The sequence below is a fragment of the Pan paniscus genome, chromosome 19, assembly GCF_029289425.2.
Source record: "Pan paniscus chromosome 19, NHGRI_mPanPan1-v2.0_pri, whole genome shotgun sequence".
Lineage (NCBI taxonomy): Eukaryota > Metazoa > Chordata > Mammalia > Primates > Hominidae > Pan > Pan paniscus.
Window position 1 is genome coordinate 19590875 of NC_073268.2, and position 17216 is coordinate 19608090.

At 57.6% G+C, this 17216-nt stretch overlaps 1 protein-coding gene and 1 long non-coding RNA gene across 11 annotated transcripts in view; one reads left to right on the plus strand and one right to left on the minus strand.

The window, feature by feature from the left end:
* Positions 1–17216, minus strand: part of FMNL1 (formin like 1) — a 26862-nt gene continuing 9646 nt past the window's right edge. Inside the window, exons 2-28 of one of the 10 annotated variants that reach the window (XM_034941640.3) lie at positions 16615–16698; positions 14852–14935; positions 14007–14080; positions 13573–13656; positions 13104–13232; positions 12464–12481; positions 11069–11177; positions 9932–10008; positions 9650–9743; positions 8673–8747; positions 8246–8356; positions 6675–6824; positions 6070–6171; positions 5666–5918; positions 5148–5453; positions 4832–4956; positions 3977–4179; positions 3296–3530; positions 3077–3145; positions 2422–2502; positions 2213–2342; positions 1905–2068; positions 1588–1689; positions 1348–1443; positions 991–1111; positions 717–816; positions 318–454 (exon numbers count right to left, since the gene is read on the minus strand). In XM_034941640.3, coding sequence (XP_034797531.3) covers positions 725–816; positions 991–1111; positions 1348–1443; positions 1588–1689; positions 1905–2068; positions 2213–2342; positions 2422–2502; positions 3077–3145; positions 3296–3530; positions 3977–4179; positions 4832–4956; positions 5148–5453; positions 5666–5918; positions 6070–6171; positions 6675–6824; positions 8246–8356; positions 8673–8747; positions 9650–9743; positions 9932–10008; positions 11069–11177; positions 12464–12481; positions 13104–13232; positions 13573–13656; positions 14007–14080; positions 14852–14935; positions 16615–16698 — 3168 coding nt within the window. In that variant the 3' untranslated portion in view covers positions 318–454; positions 717–724. Of the gene's footprint in view, positions 1112–1347; positions 1444–1587; positions 1690–1904; positions 2069–2212; positions 2343–2421; positions 2503–3076; positions 3146–3295; positions 3531–3976; positions 4180–4831; positions 4957–5147; positions 5454–5665; positions 5919–6069; positions 6172–6674; positions 6825–8245; positions 8357–8672; positions 8748–9649; positions 9744–9931; positions 10009–11068; positions 11178–12463; positions 12482–13103; positions 13233–13572; positions 13657–14006; positions 14081–14821; positions 14936–16614; positions 16699–17216 lie in introns of all 10 variants that reach the window. The other 9 variants (XM_034941637.3, XM_034941639.3, XM_034941636.3 and 6 more) reach the window with 9 other exon arrangements.
* Positions 6218–17216, plus strand: part of LOC129394488 (uncharacterized) — a 25822-nt gene continuing 14823 nt past the window's right edge. The window contains exon 1 of the long non-coding RNA XR_008621779.2: positions 6218–6354. This is a non-coding gene — a long non-coding RNA (uncharacterized LOC129394488). The remainder of the gene's footprint in view (positions 6355–17216) is intronic.

The window sequence follows — 17216 nt, forward strand, 5'->3', positions numbered from 1 at the left end:
TCTTTTGCAAACATCTTTATTAATCTCGTATAAAAATAAGGTCCATGGACGGTCCTCGGGGCTGGGGCTTGCGGGGGCGAGGTGCACTTTATAAGTTACAGGCCAGGCTCCTGCTGAGGCTAAGTATGGCTATTTGGAGGGGGCTTTAGGGTGGGTGCTGCAAGCAGCATTTGGGGGAAGGGGCGGGCGATGCTGCCCTCTGTGGCCAAGAGGAGGATGCACCAGCCCGTTTGAGGCGGGCCACAGCGGAGGAGGGGCTGCCCGGCCAGCCGAGCTGAGGACCACCTTCCTTGAGCCTCAGCCTGTCCACGGCCCCACACCCCTGCAGAATCCACCTGCAGAAATAGCGGCTACAGCGAGAGGTCGGAGGTGACCTGCAGTGGGGGGCCCGGGGGACGCCGACGGGCACTGCGGCGGCCTGTGTCTGCGCGGATGTAGGGCTGGTTCCGCAGATCTGGCAGCCGAAGGAGACACATTTACCATTCAGGAGCCCGCCCAGAGCTGGGAGCATGGCTCCAGGGCACAAAGCTTAGCCTCCTAAGGACTCAGATTGTGTGCACATGGCAGGGGTACCGTTTATGTTTGCCAGACCCCTCCACCCCACAAATCACATCCCAGCCATCCACTGGCCCAGGAGAAGGCAGCATGCCTCAGTTCCCCCAAGGGTCCCAGGGGCTGTGGGCAGGGTGGTATCAGAGGCCAGGTCATCTGGGTACCTGAGGGGCTAGAGGGGCATCTCTTCTCCCAGGCTGGCCTCACAGAGGAGCCGGGATGTCCGCTTGCCGGTGCGGGCCGTGAAGGGCACCGTCTTGATCACTGAGTGGGGGTGGGGCAGGTGAAGGGGAGTAGAGAAAGGAAAAAGGAAAGAAAAACAGAAAAGGTAGCAAGAAGCAGTGTGGCAGCCAGTCCCCCAGAGGGTAGGGGATTGGGTCAGAAGAAAGCATAGAAGGACAGACTGAGGATAAGACCAAGGCCTGGCCAAGCCCTTACCTGTGATGATGTCTTCAATGGCCCCGTCACGGTCGCTCTCATAAATGAGTGGCTCCTTCTGCTGCCTCCGTTTCAGCTCAGAGATGAGGTCCATCTGTGGCCGCCGGGCCTTTGGCGGTGACTAGGGGGAATTTATAGCTCCAGCTCCAGGATGCCTCCCCATCACCAAAACCCTGGAATATCTGCCTGGTCCCCCACAGCAAGGACAGCTGGCTTGAGCAGAAAGAACCCTTTCCCATCCCAGGCTCCTGGGGCAGGGTCAGTCTGTAACAGTGAGGGTGTGGGGGTGGCACTAGAGGGTGATGAGATGCCATGCATCCCTGCAGCCCAGTACCAAGCCCAGGAGCAGTTGCCTACCTTGGGTGCTGGGGGCTCCCCTTTGCCCGGGGTATCAGCGCCTGCCTCCTGGGCAGCGGCTTCTTTTTTCCACTGTTCCACCTCCTGCTCAGCTTTCTGTGGGCCAAGGCAGTCTCCATGAGGGTGGCCCTCCCTACTGCCCTACCCACCCCCTAAACAGAAGCAGCCCCACCCCTCCGCTGCCCAGTAGAAAGGCTTCAGTGCCCTACAGGGCTCCCAGCCTGCCCCAGACCCGAGTACCTTGTAGGCCTTAATGAAGCGGCTAAAGAGGGAGAAGAACAGGCCTGGGGATGTGGTCTTGGGGTTCTCTCCGAAGTACTCCACCACGGACTCAAAGGCCTCCTGTGGGCACAGCCTGTCAGCCCCCCAGCTTAGACCTCTCACAGCCTGTACCCCTCAGGACACTGGCCACCTGATCTGAGCTCCTCCCAGGCAGGGTGGCCCCTCATTCCTGCTGCATCCCCCCAAGGGGTCCCAGCTACGGCCACACCCCTCCAGGCTGTGCTATCTAGTGCTCCTACATGCCCCACCTCCAGGTGAGGCCAGCCCTGGCGCACCTGAGCCGTCTTGCTGTCTGCCAGCAGCTTGTCCATGGTGGGCGAGTTGGCCCTCAGGAACTCCTTGAGCACCATGCAGTCATCCTGCCGCACAAACTCTCTCTGTGTCAACTCTAGGCCTCGCTGCAGGGAGCGCACATCCGCCAGGACACTGTCCAGGGACACTGGGCCAGGGATGGGGCAGTATCAGGTCAGTGAACCGGAGAGGCAGCCCTCCCACCAATTATATACTGTGGCCCCCTAGCTTTCTCCCAACCTACCCCAGCCCACGGCCCCTCCCCGCACCCAAGGATCTGTGTGTCTCCTACCTGAGCCCGCCTTGTCCAGGAAGTGCAGGTCGCTGTGGAAGCCTGTGAGTTGCGGGTACTTCTCAGCAATGACCTTCACCAGGTAGTGCAGCAGCGTCTGCTTGCGATCAGTCGACTTCATCTCCAACAGCTGCACAAGGACCCATTGTAAGCCACAGGCCACCAGCCAGTCCCCAGCCCCAGTCCCCAAGCCAGGGGCCCCTCCTCACCGCATCCAGGCTCTGGAGCCGGAAGCCATAGGCTGCCCCACGCTTGCTACTGTTCATGTAGTTGCCAAAGGCCAGGACAATCTGGGAGAGGCAGGAGAAAGGCTCAGCAGAATGCCAGAGCTGAGGACACCGCTTAAGCATATTGCACAAGGAGGAGAAGAGGTGGCAAGGAGCAGGCCCCACACACTCAGCCCCTACTGTACTCCTGCACAGGCCCCTCAGATCCACAGCACATGTACATGTGTGTACACACAGGTGTCACACATGTGCACGGTTAACACCATGGGCACACCAAATTTTGTCCTCTGCTAGTCCAACCCACAACTTGTTGCCAGCATCCCCTCCTAGTCTGTGTGGTCACTGCCTTTCCACCAGCCATTTCTACTGGTTCCCGGGCCCTCCACTGAGCAGGTGAGGTTGCTCACAGAGCAACGCTAAAGGGGACTGAGCCCTCCGGCAGGGTCCCAGGTGAGCTGCTACAGACACGGCTGCTGTACCCCTTCCCACTCGCCACCACCCTTAGATTTGTCCTTCTCAGCATGTACATGAGAAGTGGGAATGTTATCTTTGTTGCATTGCAGGTGAGCAGGGCCTGAGTCTCCCTCTCACACTATCCGGAACAGGCAAGGGTGGGCCCCACCTCCTGGCCCCTCACCTCCAGGATCTGGCGGAGTTTGTCAGAGGACTTGATGGACATTGAGGCTGCAATGATGGCATTCAGTTGCTGGGGGTGGGATGGGGGAGGTAAGATAAGTTGGAGCCTCCTCCATCTGGAGGCTCAAGTACTCCCAGGTTCCCTGCCGCAGCCCAGGCTGGGAGTTGCCTCCTGCCCATCCCCTCCCAAGTCACACCGCCCTGCCCGCTCCGCCCACACCGGCATGAGCAGCTGGGCTGTGTCCGGGAAGTTGCCCAGGAAGGTGAGTGTGGTCATGCGCTCCGGCAGGCGCGGGATGCGGCTGAAGCATAGCATGAAGCGGTCCTCCTCTGACAGCTCCTCCATTGGCCGCTGCTCCCGCTCAAAGCGGGTGATGAGGCTGCGCTCATACTCTGTGGGCAGGAAGCGCATCAGCAGCTCCAGGAAGTCCAGGCCCAGAGCCTGCAGGTCGTACCTGTGAGAGGGAGGAGAGGGGAGATTGGGCATCATCCATACCCACCAGTCCCTGGGAGCAGGGCTACCCCTGCCTTGATTGAATAAATGAATTTCAGTATTTTCTATTTGCCAACAGCTTCAGAGAGCAAGAGGTAGGAATCCAGAGAAACTGGGAACTGGGAAGCCAGGGTCCCCATCGTACATCAGCGGCGGACACCAGGCTGTAAATCCCACAGCCTGGGTGCTCACAGCTAGGCAAAGAGGCAGGGAGGAAGTGGGACATCCTAATTTAGGCATGGACTGAGTTTTCTCCACCTTAAAATGGGGACAAGTTTCCTGGACCAGGGTTGGTATGAAGCCTGATGAAAGAGCTCACCATTGAGGCTCTTTTACTAGGATCTGCCTGACAACCCCAGCCTAGCAAAGGGGCCGGACTGCCCACAAACCCAGGACAGGGACACTCACGCCTCAATGGCTTGGCAGATGCGCTCGGCCCCCAGGTTGCCCTTCCGCAGGGTGATGGCCAAGTTCTTGGCCCGGTTGGCCTCAATGAGTGTCGCCTTGCTGGGGGCCTTCTGGGCTGCCTTACTCTTGAGAGCGCTGAGGTCCAGGCTGGGGCCTTGGGACTTGGTCTTGAACTGTTCCTCAAAATCACTCATGTCTAGCTCCTGAAGGTACAGGGTGAGGAGGCGGAGCTGGGTGGGGCTGGGGTCTGGCACTCTCCTGGCTGGGCACAGTGCTAGAGCCATCCATCTGGCCCTGACCAGGCCACCAGCAGAGAACCAGTAACCCAGCCTGACCACAGGCCCTGATGGGAGGCACAGGGGAAGCACAGGGAGCCTGGAGGAGGAGGGCCGCCTAACCCGGGGGACCCAGACTTGGGGCCATAAGAGCTAAAGGAAGAGCTGAACTGGCCAGCGGTAAAAAGGAGAAAGGAAAAGACATTCCAGGCAGAGGAAACAGAATGGAACGATGGCCTAGAGGCAAGAGAATACATCCTTTTGGAAAACTGGAAATGGAATCAGGAGGGCTGAAGCCTTGGCTGCCTGTGGGAAAGTGGAAGGAAAGAGGCCTGGAGGCAGAAGAAGTGGGGTGAGGGGATGCATCCCTCTGCAGGGATGGAGGGGAAGGCGTTTGGGAAAGCAGGATTCTGCCTGTTAGAGGTATTGGTCCAGTCTGGCTTAATGCCCATCCCTGGGCCTCCCCCTCCTCATCTGTGAAATGGCTTGGAGAAAAAGACTACCCCCAGGGCCCAGCCTGATCCAGGCAACTCCCCTCTTCCTCTGGTGCCCACATGCGGAGCCAGGCAGGGCCACTCACCTGCAGCACCTTCTCATCATTGAGCTCTGTGAAGACAGTGCCGGTGATCTGGCTGGGTTTCAGTGCCACCCAGTTCAAGAGTGGCATTCGGAACTTAGTCTGGATGGGCTTCTTGGCCTTCACTCCTGGGACGGGGGTTTGGGGGCAGTGGTGAGCACTGGGGGTACTGGAGGGAACCTGGGCCCAGGGAGGGCTGATGGGGCAGCCAGGAGGCAGCAGGAGGCCCCCAGGCAGAGGACCCTGGAGGACACTGAGGCCCAGGCCCCTCCCTCCATCTCCCCCCAGCCCCGGGCCCAAGGTGGTCCACTCCACTCACCTGGGCCCAATTCTGAGTCGCGTCTTCCTAGGGCATCAGGAGGACCTCCGGGAGGCGGCGGCGGCGGCGGCGGTGGCACCGGCCCGTCAGTGCCCGGAGGTGGTGGCGGTGGCGGTGGCGGTGGCGGGGGTGGGGGCGGCAGGTCTCCGGGCAGCGGCGGCGCAGGCGGGGGCTCCGGGCTGCCAGGGAGAGGCGGGGCCTGTGGGGGCGCAGAGGGCGGGGCTTCCTGCGGGGAGGGGAGGCCGGGCAGTGGGGGCGGCGGCGGCGGCGCTGCTCCGGGAGCCGGCTCTGCTGCAGGTGCGAGATCTGAGCCAGCGAGGGCGCGGCGTGGGGGAGGCGCGAGTCAGCTCCTTGGCTTGGGTGGGCCCCTCTCCGCCTCTCCGCTCTACGCATGCGCTCCTACCTGAGCCGAGCCTACAATCCAAACCTCCCTCGCCCAACTCTGCCCGCCACAGATGCCCCTGGGCTCCCCTCCAGACCCTGCCCCGCATCCCCGCCAGCCTGAAGCTCCTGCGCACCTGGGCTGGGGGAGCCGGTCGGCACCCCCGGAGTCGGAGCATCACCGCCGCTCGGAGTTGCCACAGCGACGGGGAGGATCTCGATGGAGACAGCATCCCCCGGCCCCCGCAGGATACGGATTAACCCCTTCTCCTCCAGCTCCTCCACCTTCAGCTCCAGGGCCGAGGGCCGCGTCGGGGCAGCGGGAGGCGCTTTCTCAGGCTCTGGGGGACGCCTGGAGGCGCCCATGGCGGTCGATTCGCTGAAGCGCTCCTACGAACCCCACGGGAGGGGTCAGTGCCCACCAGCAGGCTCCTTGGCACCAAGCCCCCATCCTCTTCCCGGGGTGGAGGGAGATGTCAAGCCTAGAAGCCTCAGCTGGCCTGTTCTTGGGCGCCTGGCCTACCACCCGCCCCAGCCTCACCCGCAGGGTCTCCAACTCCTTGCGCGCCTGGCTTAGCTGTTTTTCCAGTTCTGCAATCTTGGCCATGGATTCGTTCTCCGCGTCCCGAAGCCGCTCTGTCAGCTGTAGCACCAGCACATGGTGAGCCCCGACCCGCAGCCCGGCACTGGCACCGCCGGTGAGGGGGCGGCATCAGGCATGCCTGCCTGGAAGACTGGGGGAGGCTTCCAGATCCGCTCAGCCCAGGTGCCAAGGGTGGGCCGAGCCTGGCACTCGAACCCAAGCAAATAAGGAGAGGAAACCAAGGTACCAGTGATGCGGGAGGTGGAGGGAGAGGAGGAGACTGAGCTGGGAGGGGCCCCAGGCACCCATTTCAGTTCACCTGGGGTCTGAGCCTGGGTAGAGGAGGGGCCTGTCAGTGAGGGTGCTCACCCACACTCATTGAGAAAGACACCTAACAGATTCAGGCTTTGGATTCAGGCCAGGCTCTGGGGCCAGGCAGGCAGCACCTCCAATGCACAACTATAACACTGTCTGCTGCCCAGTGCCCATGCTTGCGTGGCCCTGTGGCCCGTGTGCCCTGTGGGCCTATGATGTGCTGGGCTGGGGTCAGGACCCACTCTCACCAGCGCCACTTGCTCCTGCAGTTCCTCCATGTGCTCCAGCACAGCGTTCTTGGTCTCTGTGTCCTCCAGCAGCGCCCCCACATCAAAAATATTGTCCAGGTACGCCTGGATCTGCACCTGCAGCTTGTCACTCTCGGTGAGCCGAAGCCTCTGTCCCCCAGATGGAAGGAGTGGGGTGAGGCCTGGTGTGTGTTGGGGGGGAGAGTCTTTCCAAACCACCCCCCTGCCACCACTGCCATCCAGAGGAAGGGGCCTGAGCCCTAGCCTACTTTTTCTTTATTTTTTAAGATATAATTCACAAATCATAAAATCCATTTAAAGTGTACAATTCAGTCATTCTTAGTATAGCCACAAGGTTGTGCAACCATCACCATTATCTAATTCCAGAACATTGTCATCAGCCCAAAAAGAAACCCCATAGGCGTCAGCAGTCACTTGCCATTCTCTCCTCCCCCAGTCCCTGGCAACCACTAATCTACTTTCCATCTTTATGGATTTACCCATTCTGGACATTTCATATAAAGCAATCATAGATAGCTGGGTGAGGTGGCTCATGCCTGTAATCCCAGCACTGTGGGAGGCTGAGGCAGACGGATCACCTAAGGTCAGGAGTTCAAGACCAACCTGGCCAACGTGGTGAAACCCCCGTCTCTACCAAAAATACAAAAATTAACCGAGTGTGGTGGTGGGCGCCTATAATCCCAACTACTGGGGAAGCTGGAAAATCACTTGAACCCGGGAGGCAGAGGTTGCAGTGAGCCAAGATCGTGTCACTGCACTCTAGCCTGGGCAACAGAGCAAGACTCCATCTCAAAAAAAAAAAAAAAAAAAAGCAATCATAGAGTACGTGACCTTTTGTGTCTGGCTTCTTTCACTTAGCATGTTTTCAAGGCTCACCCATGTTGTACCATGTGTCAATACTTCATTCCTTCTTGTGGCTGAATAATATTCCATTGCACAGATAGACCCCCCCGCCAGCCTGCTCTCTACCTTTTGTTAATCCTGGCTTTCAAAAATCCAACCCCGAAAGCCCCGCTCCTCCAGGAAACCTCCCAAAGGAAGCAGAGAAGGAGCTGCAGCTTCTCTGCTCAGCCTGGGCCAGGAAGCACCAAGCAGCTCTGCCCACCTTCCCCAGGGCAGGGAACTCCTCCATGTCCTGGGCCCATCCAGCATGAGCCAACTCCTGCTTCTACCCTGTATCTCTGGGTTCCCCGTTATATGCTGGAGTCAGAGCACCTGTCTGAGGCTGGTGCTCCCAGAGCCAGACTCTGGGCCACCTTGACCTGTTCTGGTGCCTGCAAAAACAGTTCCATAGACTGGGGGCCTGGTATGTGCCAGGCACTGGTCTATGCATTTAGAGTCAAGATTATCTTCTATGATTCTCCTATTTGACAGATGGCAAAACTGACACTGAGAGAGAGGAAGAGGCCTATCCAAGGTCACATGGCAGGAAATGGCAGAGCCAGGATTTAAACCCAGGTCTGCCTGACCCCAGCACTCATGCTGCTAACCACTCAGCCATACTCTGCCGTGGGCAGGCAGTTCAGTCTGGGGGGCAGTACAGGGCTTACCTCCAAGTACAGGTCCAGGCCCAAGTGGGTGAACTCATATTGCAGGAAGACACGGAAGTTCATGTTCTCCACCGAATGTACCACAATGTTGATGAACTGCATGCAGGCCACCTGGGAGCCAGGGACATGGGGAGATCTATGATCCTCTAGGTGGGGTTGCTCAATGTCTTCCACCTCCACTTACCCCAAGCCTCCCTCCTTCTCCACAGTTCTCACTCCACTAACTCCCAGCCTTGGCCTGCCCAACATTTCACCTCCATGTTCCCTCAATCCAGCCCCCTGCCAACATCCACCCTTCCCCTACTGACCACTCAGTCCTTACGCTTTGTGGGGGCAGAGCCCATTGCCCAGCACCCAGGACCCTAGCTGCTCCCTGCACCCAAGAGGGCCTGGCCCAGGCCTCAGGCTGCTGGGCTCCTGAGCTCACCATGAAGTCGATGTTGCTGTCCTCATTCCGGAAATATTCCATCAGCTTTTCAAAGCGGTGCTGCTCCCCACACACCTGGGTAAGGGGAATGGCTCTCACTGAGGCCCAGTGACACATGTCCTAAGCTACCTTCTGGCTGCCACACCTGTGCTTCAACAGGCTCCTCTCCAGTTAATTCTAAGTTGAGCCACGTCACTCTTCTGCTCAAAACCTCCACTCCCTCTCACTCTCCCACTCTCCCTCACTTTTTCCACTCTGGCTACACTGGCATCCTGGCACATTCCCACCCCAGGGCCTTTGCACTTACTGTTCCAACTCCCTGGAGTGCCCTCACTCCCACACCAAGTCCCTTGCTTCCTTCACAGTTTTGCTGAAATCTCACTTGCTCAGTGAGGCCTTCCCTGACCACCCTGCAACCAATTCCCCCTCCCTCTGCAACATTGCTGGCTTTTTTCTCACAGCATTTATCATTTCCTAACATACTATGTAATGTGCTTGTTTATTATATCATTTCTGTCTTTCCCTATATGGTTTCCTTTGTTCACTGATGTGCCCAAGTGCCCTGTTCCTGACACATAGTAGGCACTCAATAAATATTCATTAAAGGAATGAATGAATGAAGATATCTTGTCTTATGCATCTTATGCAGCCCCACACATCTACTTCTTGCAAGCCTCTTAGCCAGAGTCTGCAACTCCTGGAGGTATGAACCAAGGCTAGTTTGGATCTGGCAAGGCTGAGGTTCAGCAGGTCCCTGTAGTTGTCCCTACCCCTACCCAGGTGGTGCCCTTACCTGACCCTGTACCTTCCATTCAGATTGCTGAGCCAGTGATGTGGCTCAACTTCAACTTTTGGGCGTTCCCCAAACGCCCACCCAATGTCCCCAGCTGCCTCTAGCAAAGGCCACAACTGCCAACAACAAGACTCCAAGCAACACCATAGGGGGAAATGCATGTTTGGGTGAGGGACTCCGGTACCTCCTTGAAGTTGTCAAAGGCTGCAAGGATGATGTCATGTCCTCCCCGCACCAAGCACACGGCCGCCAGCAGCTCCAGCACCAGAGCCTTGGTTCTGGAGAGAGAAGGGGCAGGTTGTCCCTTGAGAACAGTCAGGACCCGCAGCAAGGGTGGGCACAGGCCTGGCTAGGAGGAGCATAGTGGGTGCGGAATGAGCCTCTGAGACCTGGAGGACAGAGTAAGCAAGGGGCTAAGTAGGAGAAGACTCTAGATACGGAGAAAGGTTTGGGGCCTGGACCTCACCTGGGGTTCTTGTTGTTGAGGCTCAGAGCAATCTCATTGACACAGGCTGGGTGGTTCATGACAAGGCTGAAGCCAGACTGGGGAGAGAGGAGAGGTCAGTGTCTCCAGGAAGGGCCCCCCAGGACTTCAGCCACCCCAGCAGAGTCAGTGCCGCGCCACGCAGATTTTTAACTGCCCTCGAGTTTAGGAAGTTCTTCGTATCCAACCGCAACTTCTGTGGCCATCAAAACCTGGCCTTGTTTCTCTCTTTTTTTTTTTTTTCAAGATGGAGTTTCCCTCTGTCACCCAGGCTGGAGCGCAGTGGCGCCATCTCAGCTCACCGCAGCCTCTGCCTCCCGGGTTCAAGTGATTCTCCTGACTCAGCTTCCCATGTAGCTGGGATTACAGGCACCTGCCACCACACTCAACTGATTTTTTTTGTATTTTTTCAGTAGAGACGGGGTTTCGCCATATTGGCCAGGCTGGTCTCAAACTCCTGACCTCAGGTGATCTGCCCACCTTGGCCTCCCAAAGTGCTGGGATTACAGATATGAGCCACCACGCCTGGCCTCTCTTTATTTATTTTTTATTTTTTTATTTTCATAGAGATGGGGTTTCAGTATGTTGCCCAGGCTGATCTCGAATTCCTGGGTTCAAGCAATCCTCCCACTTCGGCCTCCCAGAGTGCTGGGATTATAGGCATGAGCCACTGCACCTGGCCTCTTTTTAAACACCTTTGTGTTCCCAAAAGCCAGCATCAGGCACCTTGGAAACCGTGAAGCTGGCTTAAAGGCGGGCTAAGTAAAGGAGGACCCAGCTTCACCCATCAGCCCTCCAAATGAATCGACCCGAGGCTGTTCTCCCCTGGTCCTCTGGCGAGCCCTTCTTGGTAGGTGAGCCCAGTCCCTATGTGAGGCTCCTTCATGCCCCAGCCATGGGCAGGGGTACTCAGAGAACCTGACAGAGGCAGCAAAAACATGGGCTTCCCCTCAAGACTCATCAGCCTTAAAAGCCTGAGCCAACAGCCCAGATGCGCAAGTTCCCCAGCACAGCACAGGGTAAAGGGACAGTGGATCCCAGAGCCTCGGCAGCTTGTGTAGCCCCCAGTGAGGACAGGCTGGGCTCCCTAGTCGCCAGTCCCACGCCCCCCCGGCTGACCTGGTAGTTCATGATGGCGCGTAGGCACATAATACAGACGTGGACGTCGTCCTTCTGGCTGACGATGCGGGAATTCCGCAGGGCCTTCCTGCTGTGGGCTGGGGTCAGCCTGGGCGGGGTGTGGAGGAGGCAGCAGGAGTCAGAGTGAGCCCCAGCTTCCTGTTTCCCCACCACTCAGCCTCTGGGGTAAGAGGAGGCACATCTGGAACCTGACGGCACCACATCCCATCTACCCAACCAAAGAGGCTGGCTGAGGGCAGGCAGGCTTCCTCAGTCCTTAGACCTGGGGTCTGGCATGCTTGGAGGAGGGGGGACACGGAAGCAAAGACACTTCCCAGGGACTTGGTAGGGTGAGGGTCTATAGAAGGAAGAGACATGGGAAGGATCACCACAAGGTGGCGCTCATGGCCACTTGGGCTCATCTTCCAATGTGAGACGCAGATCTGAATTCACACTGCCAGGGTTCAGGCGCATCCCAGCTCACCATTTACTGGACAAGTCACTTAATCTCCCTGTCCCTCACTTTCCTCGCTTCTAGAATAGGAATGCTAATAATAGTAGCTTCCTGTCAGGGTTGTTGGGACTATGGAATAGGCTTAGAACAGTGCCTGGCACATAGTAAGTGCTATATGACTGTACTCCCTTATTCTTCGCCAACAAATGTGTGATGTTTTCATTGTTGCAGAACTGCCGACCAGGACTTCCACATGTCAGTCTCCCTGACGATTCTATCACATTCCCAGTAATACCGGGAGGCCCCGCCTTCACCCCCTCCTGCCACATCACCCTTTCTTGTCATTGTGCTAATATGCCAGAGTTTTTGTTCATGCTGTTCCTCCTGCCTGGAATGCTCTTCCCTGTTCCCATGGCTGCCTGTAAAGCCTGTATCTGTCTGTAAGACACAGTTCCAGTGTCACCTTTTCTGGGAAGCCTTCCTGATGTCCCAAGTGGTGGCCACCTCCCTTCTCAGAGCTCCCAGGCACACTTCCATGACAGCCTGTCACACTAAATTGTCCCCCACTTAGACTGTGGGCCCCTGAGGGCAGGGTGACCTGTCTCCTGGGCACCTGCCATACACCTAATACATACTAAGTGTTAAAAAAAAGTTTGCTGAATGCATAATTGCATGAATGGACAAATAACATATTGTGAAAGTTTGAGGCTTAATATGCAATCAATCCTCTAGACCCAAAGCAGGAAGCTAGGGATTCACAAGATGCTCTAGGGTCAATCTACTGCCTGCTTCCTGCCTCCCAGCAAGATGCCCGTGTTAGGATGGAGGAACCCAGCCACAGCACTGAACCCAGGGACATCAGTTGAATACCTCATCCTAACCCACCACCACCCTGGGAGGGAGTCAGCCAGGCATGCACCTGCCCCTAGATGGCTACGTACCGGGGAGAAGGGGGACACCTGGAGGCCGCATGGGAGAAAACAGGGGATTAGATGCATACAAGAGGGGTCCCACCAACCCAGAAACTCCCTTCTTATCCCAGACCCATCCAGACTCCAACTTCTAGGTGCCCACCCCTGATGGCTTCTTTTTTCTTTTTCCTTTTTTTTTTTTTTTTTGAGACAGGGTCTCACTCTGTCACCCAGGCTGCAGTGCAGTGGTGCAATCTCAGCTCACTGCATCCTCCATTCCCTGGGCTCCAGCGATTCTCCCACCTCAGCTTCCTGAGTAGCTAGGATTACAGGCGTGTGCCACCACACCCAGCTAATTTTTGTATTTTAGTAGAGATGGGGTTTCACCATGTTAGCCAGGCTGGTCTCAAACTCATGTCCTCAAATGATCTGCCCACCTCAGTCTCCCAAAGTGCTGGGATTACAGGCATGAGCCACAGCACCCAGCCCCACCCCTGATGGCTTCTTAACATACTGGTGTCCCAAACTCTGTATGAGTCCCTTACTCGGACCCCTAATGCGTGGCTACCCCTCTCGCCAACCCCAAGGGCCCGGGGTGGGCTGGCTAGATGCAGCAGTGTGGGGGCTGAATTCTCTGTTCTCCCACCACCCCACCTTGTGGCCCACATACTTGATGGTCAGGTGGCGGCTTTTGGGCACAGAGGAGGGTGGACCCTTGCTGAGGTCTTCCACAGACTGCTCCAGGGGCTTGTTTTTCTCTGAGTTGGAAGCCCCATTGTCTGTGCTCTCCATGTCATACCTGGGGACAGGATGCAATGGGGCTGGAGGCCAACACTGCAGGGGCCACTTAAGAGGGGGCAGAGGAAATGCAAGGAGAGACAGACCTGCAGGTGAGACTAAGGAGCAGGAGGAGGAGGCTGTGTTCTTGGCACTGTGCTGAACATAGTGGTGGAAGAGAGGCCACCCCTCCCTGTTGGGGGCAGGCCTTCTGGAAGGAGCATCGCTCAAGGCCAAATGGAGGGTTCCAGGGTAGGCTCCGGCTGCCTGGCTTGAAACTGGCCAGGGGAGTGGGTGAGATGCAGGGAGACGGGGATCAAAGCTCTGAGGAGCGGCATGAGGGCTGGGAGCAGGGGGCTTACGTGACAGAGCACTGGGCAAAGGCCAGGTACTCGAGCAGCACATCCAGGCCACGGTTCTCTTCATTGAGGAACTCCTGCACCCACCTGTGGGCACAGGGCTCCCTGAGCTCCAGCCAGAAAGGAGGTCCTGCCCCAGATGGGCACAGAACAGGGACAGCAAGGACCCCTGGGGTGCCCTTTCAACCCCCAAAGACCCAATGATACCAAAGGATTCTGGGAGACTCAGGTGGGTCCCACAGCCCAGCCATGCCTCAAGGTGCCAGTCAGAGCATGGGCAGGAAGGGGAGGGGAAGCTGTCCTGGACACCTCCAGGAGGTGGTCCACAAGCACAGCCTTGTGCAGGGGGCAGGGGGAGTAGGAAGGGGAAGCTCCAGGAGCTGCCTGGAAGCAGAGCCTTCCTAGGCCCAGAGAGGAAGATCTGAGCCCTCACTCACCCAATGTGGTTGGTCCTCAGGGAGGTCTCCAGCTCCCGTAGCACCTGTGTGGACTCCTGAACTCGCCTCTTAAACTGGGGACCGAGAACAGGGAAGGCTGGTGGGTGGAGCCCGGCCTCCCACAGGCCCACCAAGTCCTGAGGCAGCAGGCAGCAGCGCCCACCCTCCTCCAACTGGCACAAGTGGCCTTTCATGCTCAGCCTCCCCCACCACCTCCACACACCTGCCCAGCAGAATAAGAACTCACAGGCTACGTGTGCTCCCCCATACATAGACAAGCAGGGTACACACACCCCCGATACATGGGCACACAAGGTATACACATGCACACACAAAGAGGCAGGGTGTGCGTGCGCACACACACACACAGCACATGAACATCCATATACATGCACTCTAAATACAGACATAGAATATCCACACATCCATACATGGACACACACACACACACATTCTCTCTCCTAGATATGGACTCAATGGTACACACACACATCCATAAGTGGACAAAGTACACACATAGTATACACACACACCTATGTATGGACATATGGGCTGCACATGTGTATACACACAGTATAAGTACACAGAATGTGTCCATGTAAGCACACACAGGATGTACAGAGGAATATCTAAAGTGCACACCCAGGGCACTCTCAGTCCCCTATAAATACACAGACACACAAACACACACACACACACACTCATACATGCACCCACACACGCACATAGAAAAGTCTGTACACACAGTTACTCCAGCTGCCCAGAGCTTGGAAAATGTGGGGGAAAGGGACAGAGTAAAGAGGGGAGACATGTACCCCCAGGTTGGACATCCAATCAGCTGCTACCTTTCGGCTGACCCCACCAGTATCCACATAGCTCTTCAGCTTCTGGATGTAGGCTGCGGGGGGATTCTTGACTTGAAACCGCTCCTGGGGAGATGGAATGGGGTGTACAGAAAACCAGCCAGAGCTACCCCAGGGCAAATGACCAGTTCTCGTCCCAGTGTCCCATTCTCAGCTCTGATCTGAGGTCCCAGGCTTTCTTAAGACGCCTCTGAAATACCAAAGGTATAAACCCAAACAGTCCACCAAGCCACTTTCTTTTTTTTTCTTTTCTTTTATCTTTCTCTTTTCTTGCCCTGTGGCCCAGGCTGGAGTGCTGTGGCACGAACATAGTTCACTGCAGCCTCCTACTCCCGAGCTCAAGCGATCCTCCTACATCAGCCTCCCAGGTAGCTGGGACTATGGGTGTGCACCACCACGCCCAGCTAGCATCGGGCCACTTTAAAGACCCCTGGCCTAGGCCTAGCCTGCCCTTCCTGTATGGGCTCCCAGGCCACAGCCCTGACACAGCTTTGGGGTGGACTATGCAGGGTTCAGTCCTGCCGTAGGCCCCACCCTGGGGTGGGAAGGAACTCAGTCTAGCCGGCAGGTGGTGCCCTCCCTGGACCAGAGCTGGGATCCGGTGGGGAAGGACGGCTGGAGGTGCCTCGTGAAGGGGACCCAGCACCTGGGTAGGACTCGGACCCAGCCGCCCTGCACGTCTGCGTTGGCAGGAACCTGCGTGCTCCTCTCCTGTGCTCAGCGATGCAATTCCTAATCCCCCCACCCCACTGCAGGCTCCAGCGGCCACTCACACAAAGAGGCAGGGACCACGGCAAAGACCCCTCCCCAGAGGGGCCCCCACCCTTCCAACCCAAACCCCTCAGATTCGCCGAGCCACCCCTCAGACTTTCACTTCTTCCAGCCCTTTGAGCCCCCAACCTCTGAGATGTCAGGCTGAGCTGCTCCAAGGGGACCCGTACCAGAGACTCCAGGGGCAGCTCTCCACCCTCTTCCCACTTCCCAGCCCTTACCCCTGGACTGCTGCCCAGCCGGCTCAGGCCATCTGCTTCATTAACAGGAGGCAAAGGCCCAGCCTTGGCTCCCAGGGGAGGCTCTCAGCTCCCAACTCCGCACCCCCAGCCTCTGCAGCCTCCCTCCTTCACAGAATCCCTGTGGCAGCCGAGCCCCACCCAGCCCAGCGCTGAGAGAGGGTCGGCCCATGGCCGACCGCAGCCCTTGAAGCTGGAGGGGTGGGGACAGCTGAGTGATCCATGAGTCTAGGCACCTGGACGGAGCACCAAAGCAGGGGTCCAAAGTGGCTGGCCTTGGGGAGTTGCTGGTCAACTGCAGCTCCTCTGGACCCAAGGCAAAAGGGCAGGAATTCCCGCCCCTTAATCCCTCCCTCCCATGGGGTCAGGTGAAGATGTCCAACCCCAGGGTCACCCTCTCCCTTCCCCAGTCCAGAGAGGTTTCTCAGGAAGCTCAGCAGGAGGACAGTGACAGTGCGAGGCCCCAGCTGCCCCAGCCTGAACCAGCTCTGCCAGCTCCTCCGAAGCTGACCCAGCCCTGCTAGTGACTCACAAGGTCTTTTGGGGAGTTCAAGAGAAAGGGATCTGGGAGTCCTGCAGACCCCAGCACCCTCCCCAGGTGCTACATTGGCCACTGAGCAGAGTCTTGGCCCTATGGGCAGTATGGCGGTGCCCCTCTTCCCATAGCCCCAGCCTGGTCAGGGTGGGGTACTGACAGTGGGAGGGAAAGGGCGGCTGGGCAGTGCTGGCACCTACCTGATCACAGATGAGCTCCCACTTCTTCTCGTTGTCATACTGGCTCAGCAGCTGGACCTTGTCCGGGGGCAAGTTCATGCAGTTCTGGGGGCAGGGAGGACAAAGACCCCTGAGCCTGGGGCCCCAACAAGGGGAGAGGGGAGAATGGGCATTTGGGGGAAACCCACTTGGCTCCCTAGGAGGTGCATCACCCCCATGAATCCTCTGACCCTAGGAGATACGTAGTGTTATCCAATGAGAAGACCAAGGCCAAGAGAGACAGAGCACCTTTCCCAGGGCACACCAGCTAGAAGGGAGAGCAGGATTTGAATTCGAGTCTGCCTGCGCTGTGTCACCCCCCACACCGCCTCCCTGGCCTGCCTGGTGTGCAGGCAGGTGCGTGGGTTGTCAGCCTACCTCTCTGGGGACCTGAGACACTTCTGGGCCCCAGTTTTCCTGTTGGGGCATCATCTCTTCCCCCATTCTGGTGGGAAGCTAACAGGGGAGCCATCACCAGTCAGGCCAAAGTGTGGCCAGTGGCCAGTGGCCAGTGTCCCACCTCCACGTGCCACCAGATCCCACGTGTACACAGACCAGGCCCAGGGCACCAGTGCCTCACGAAC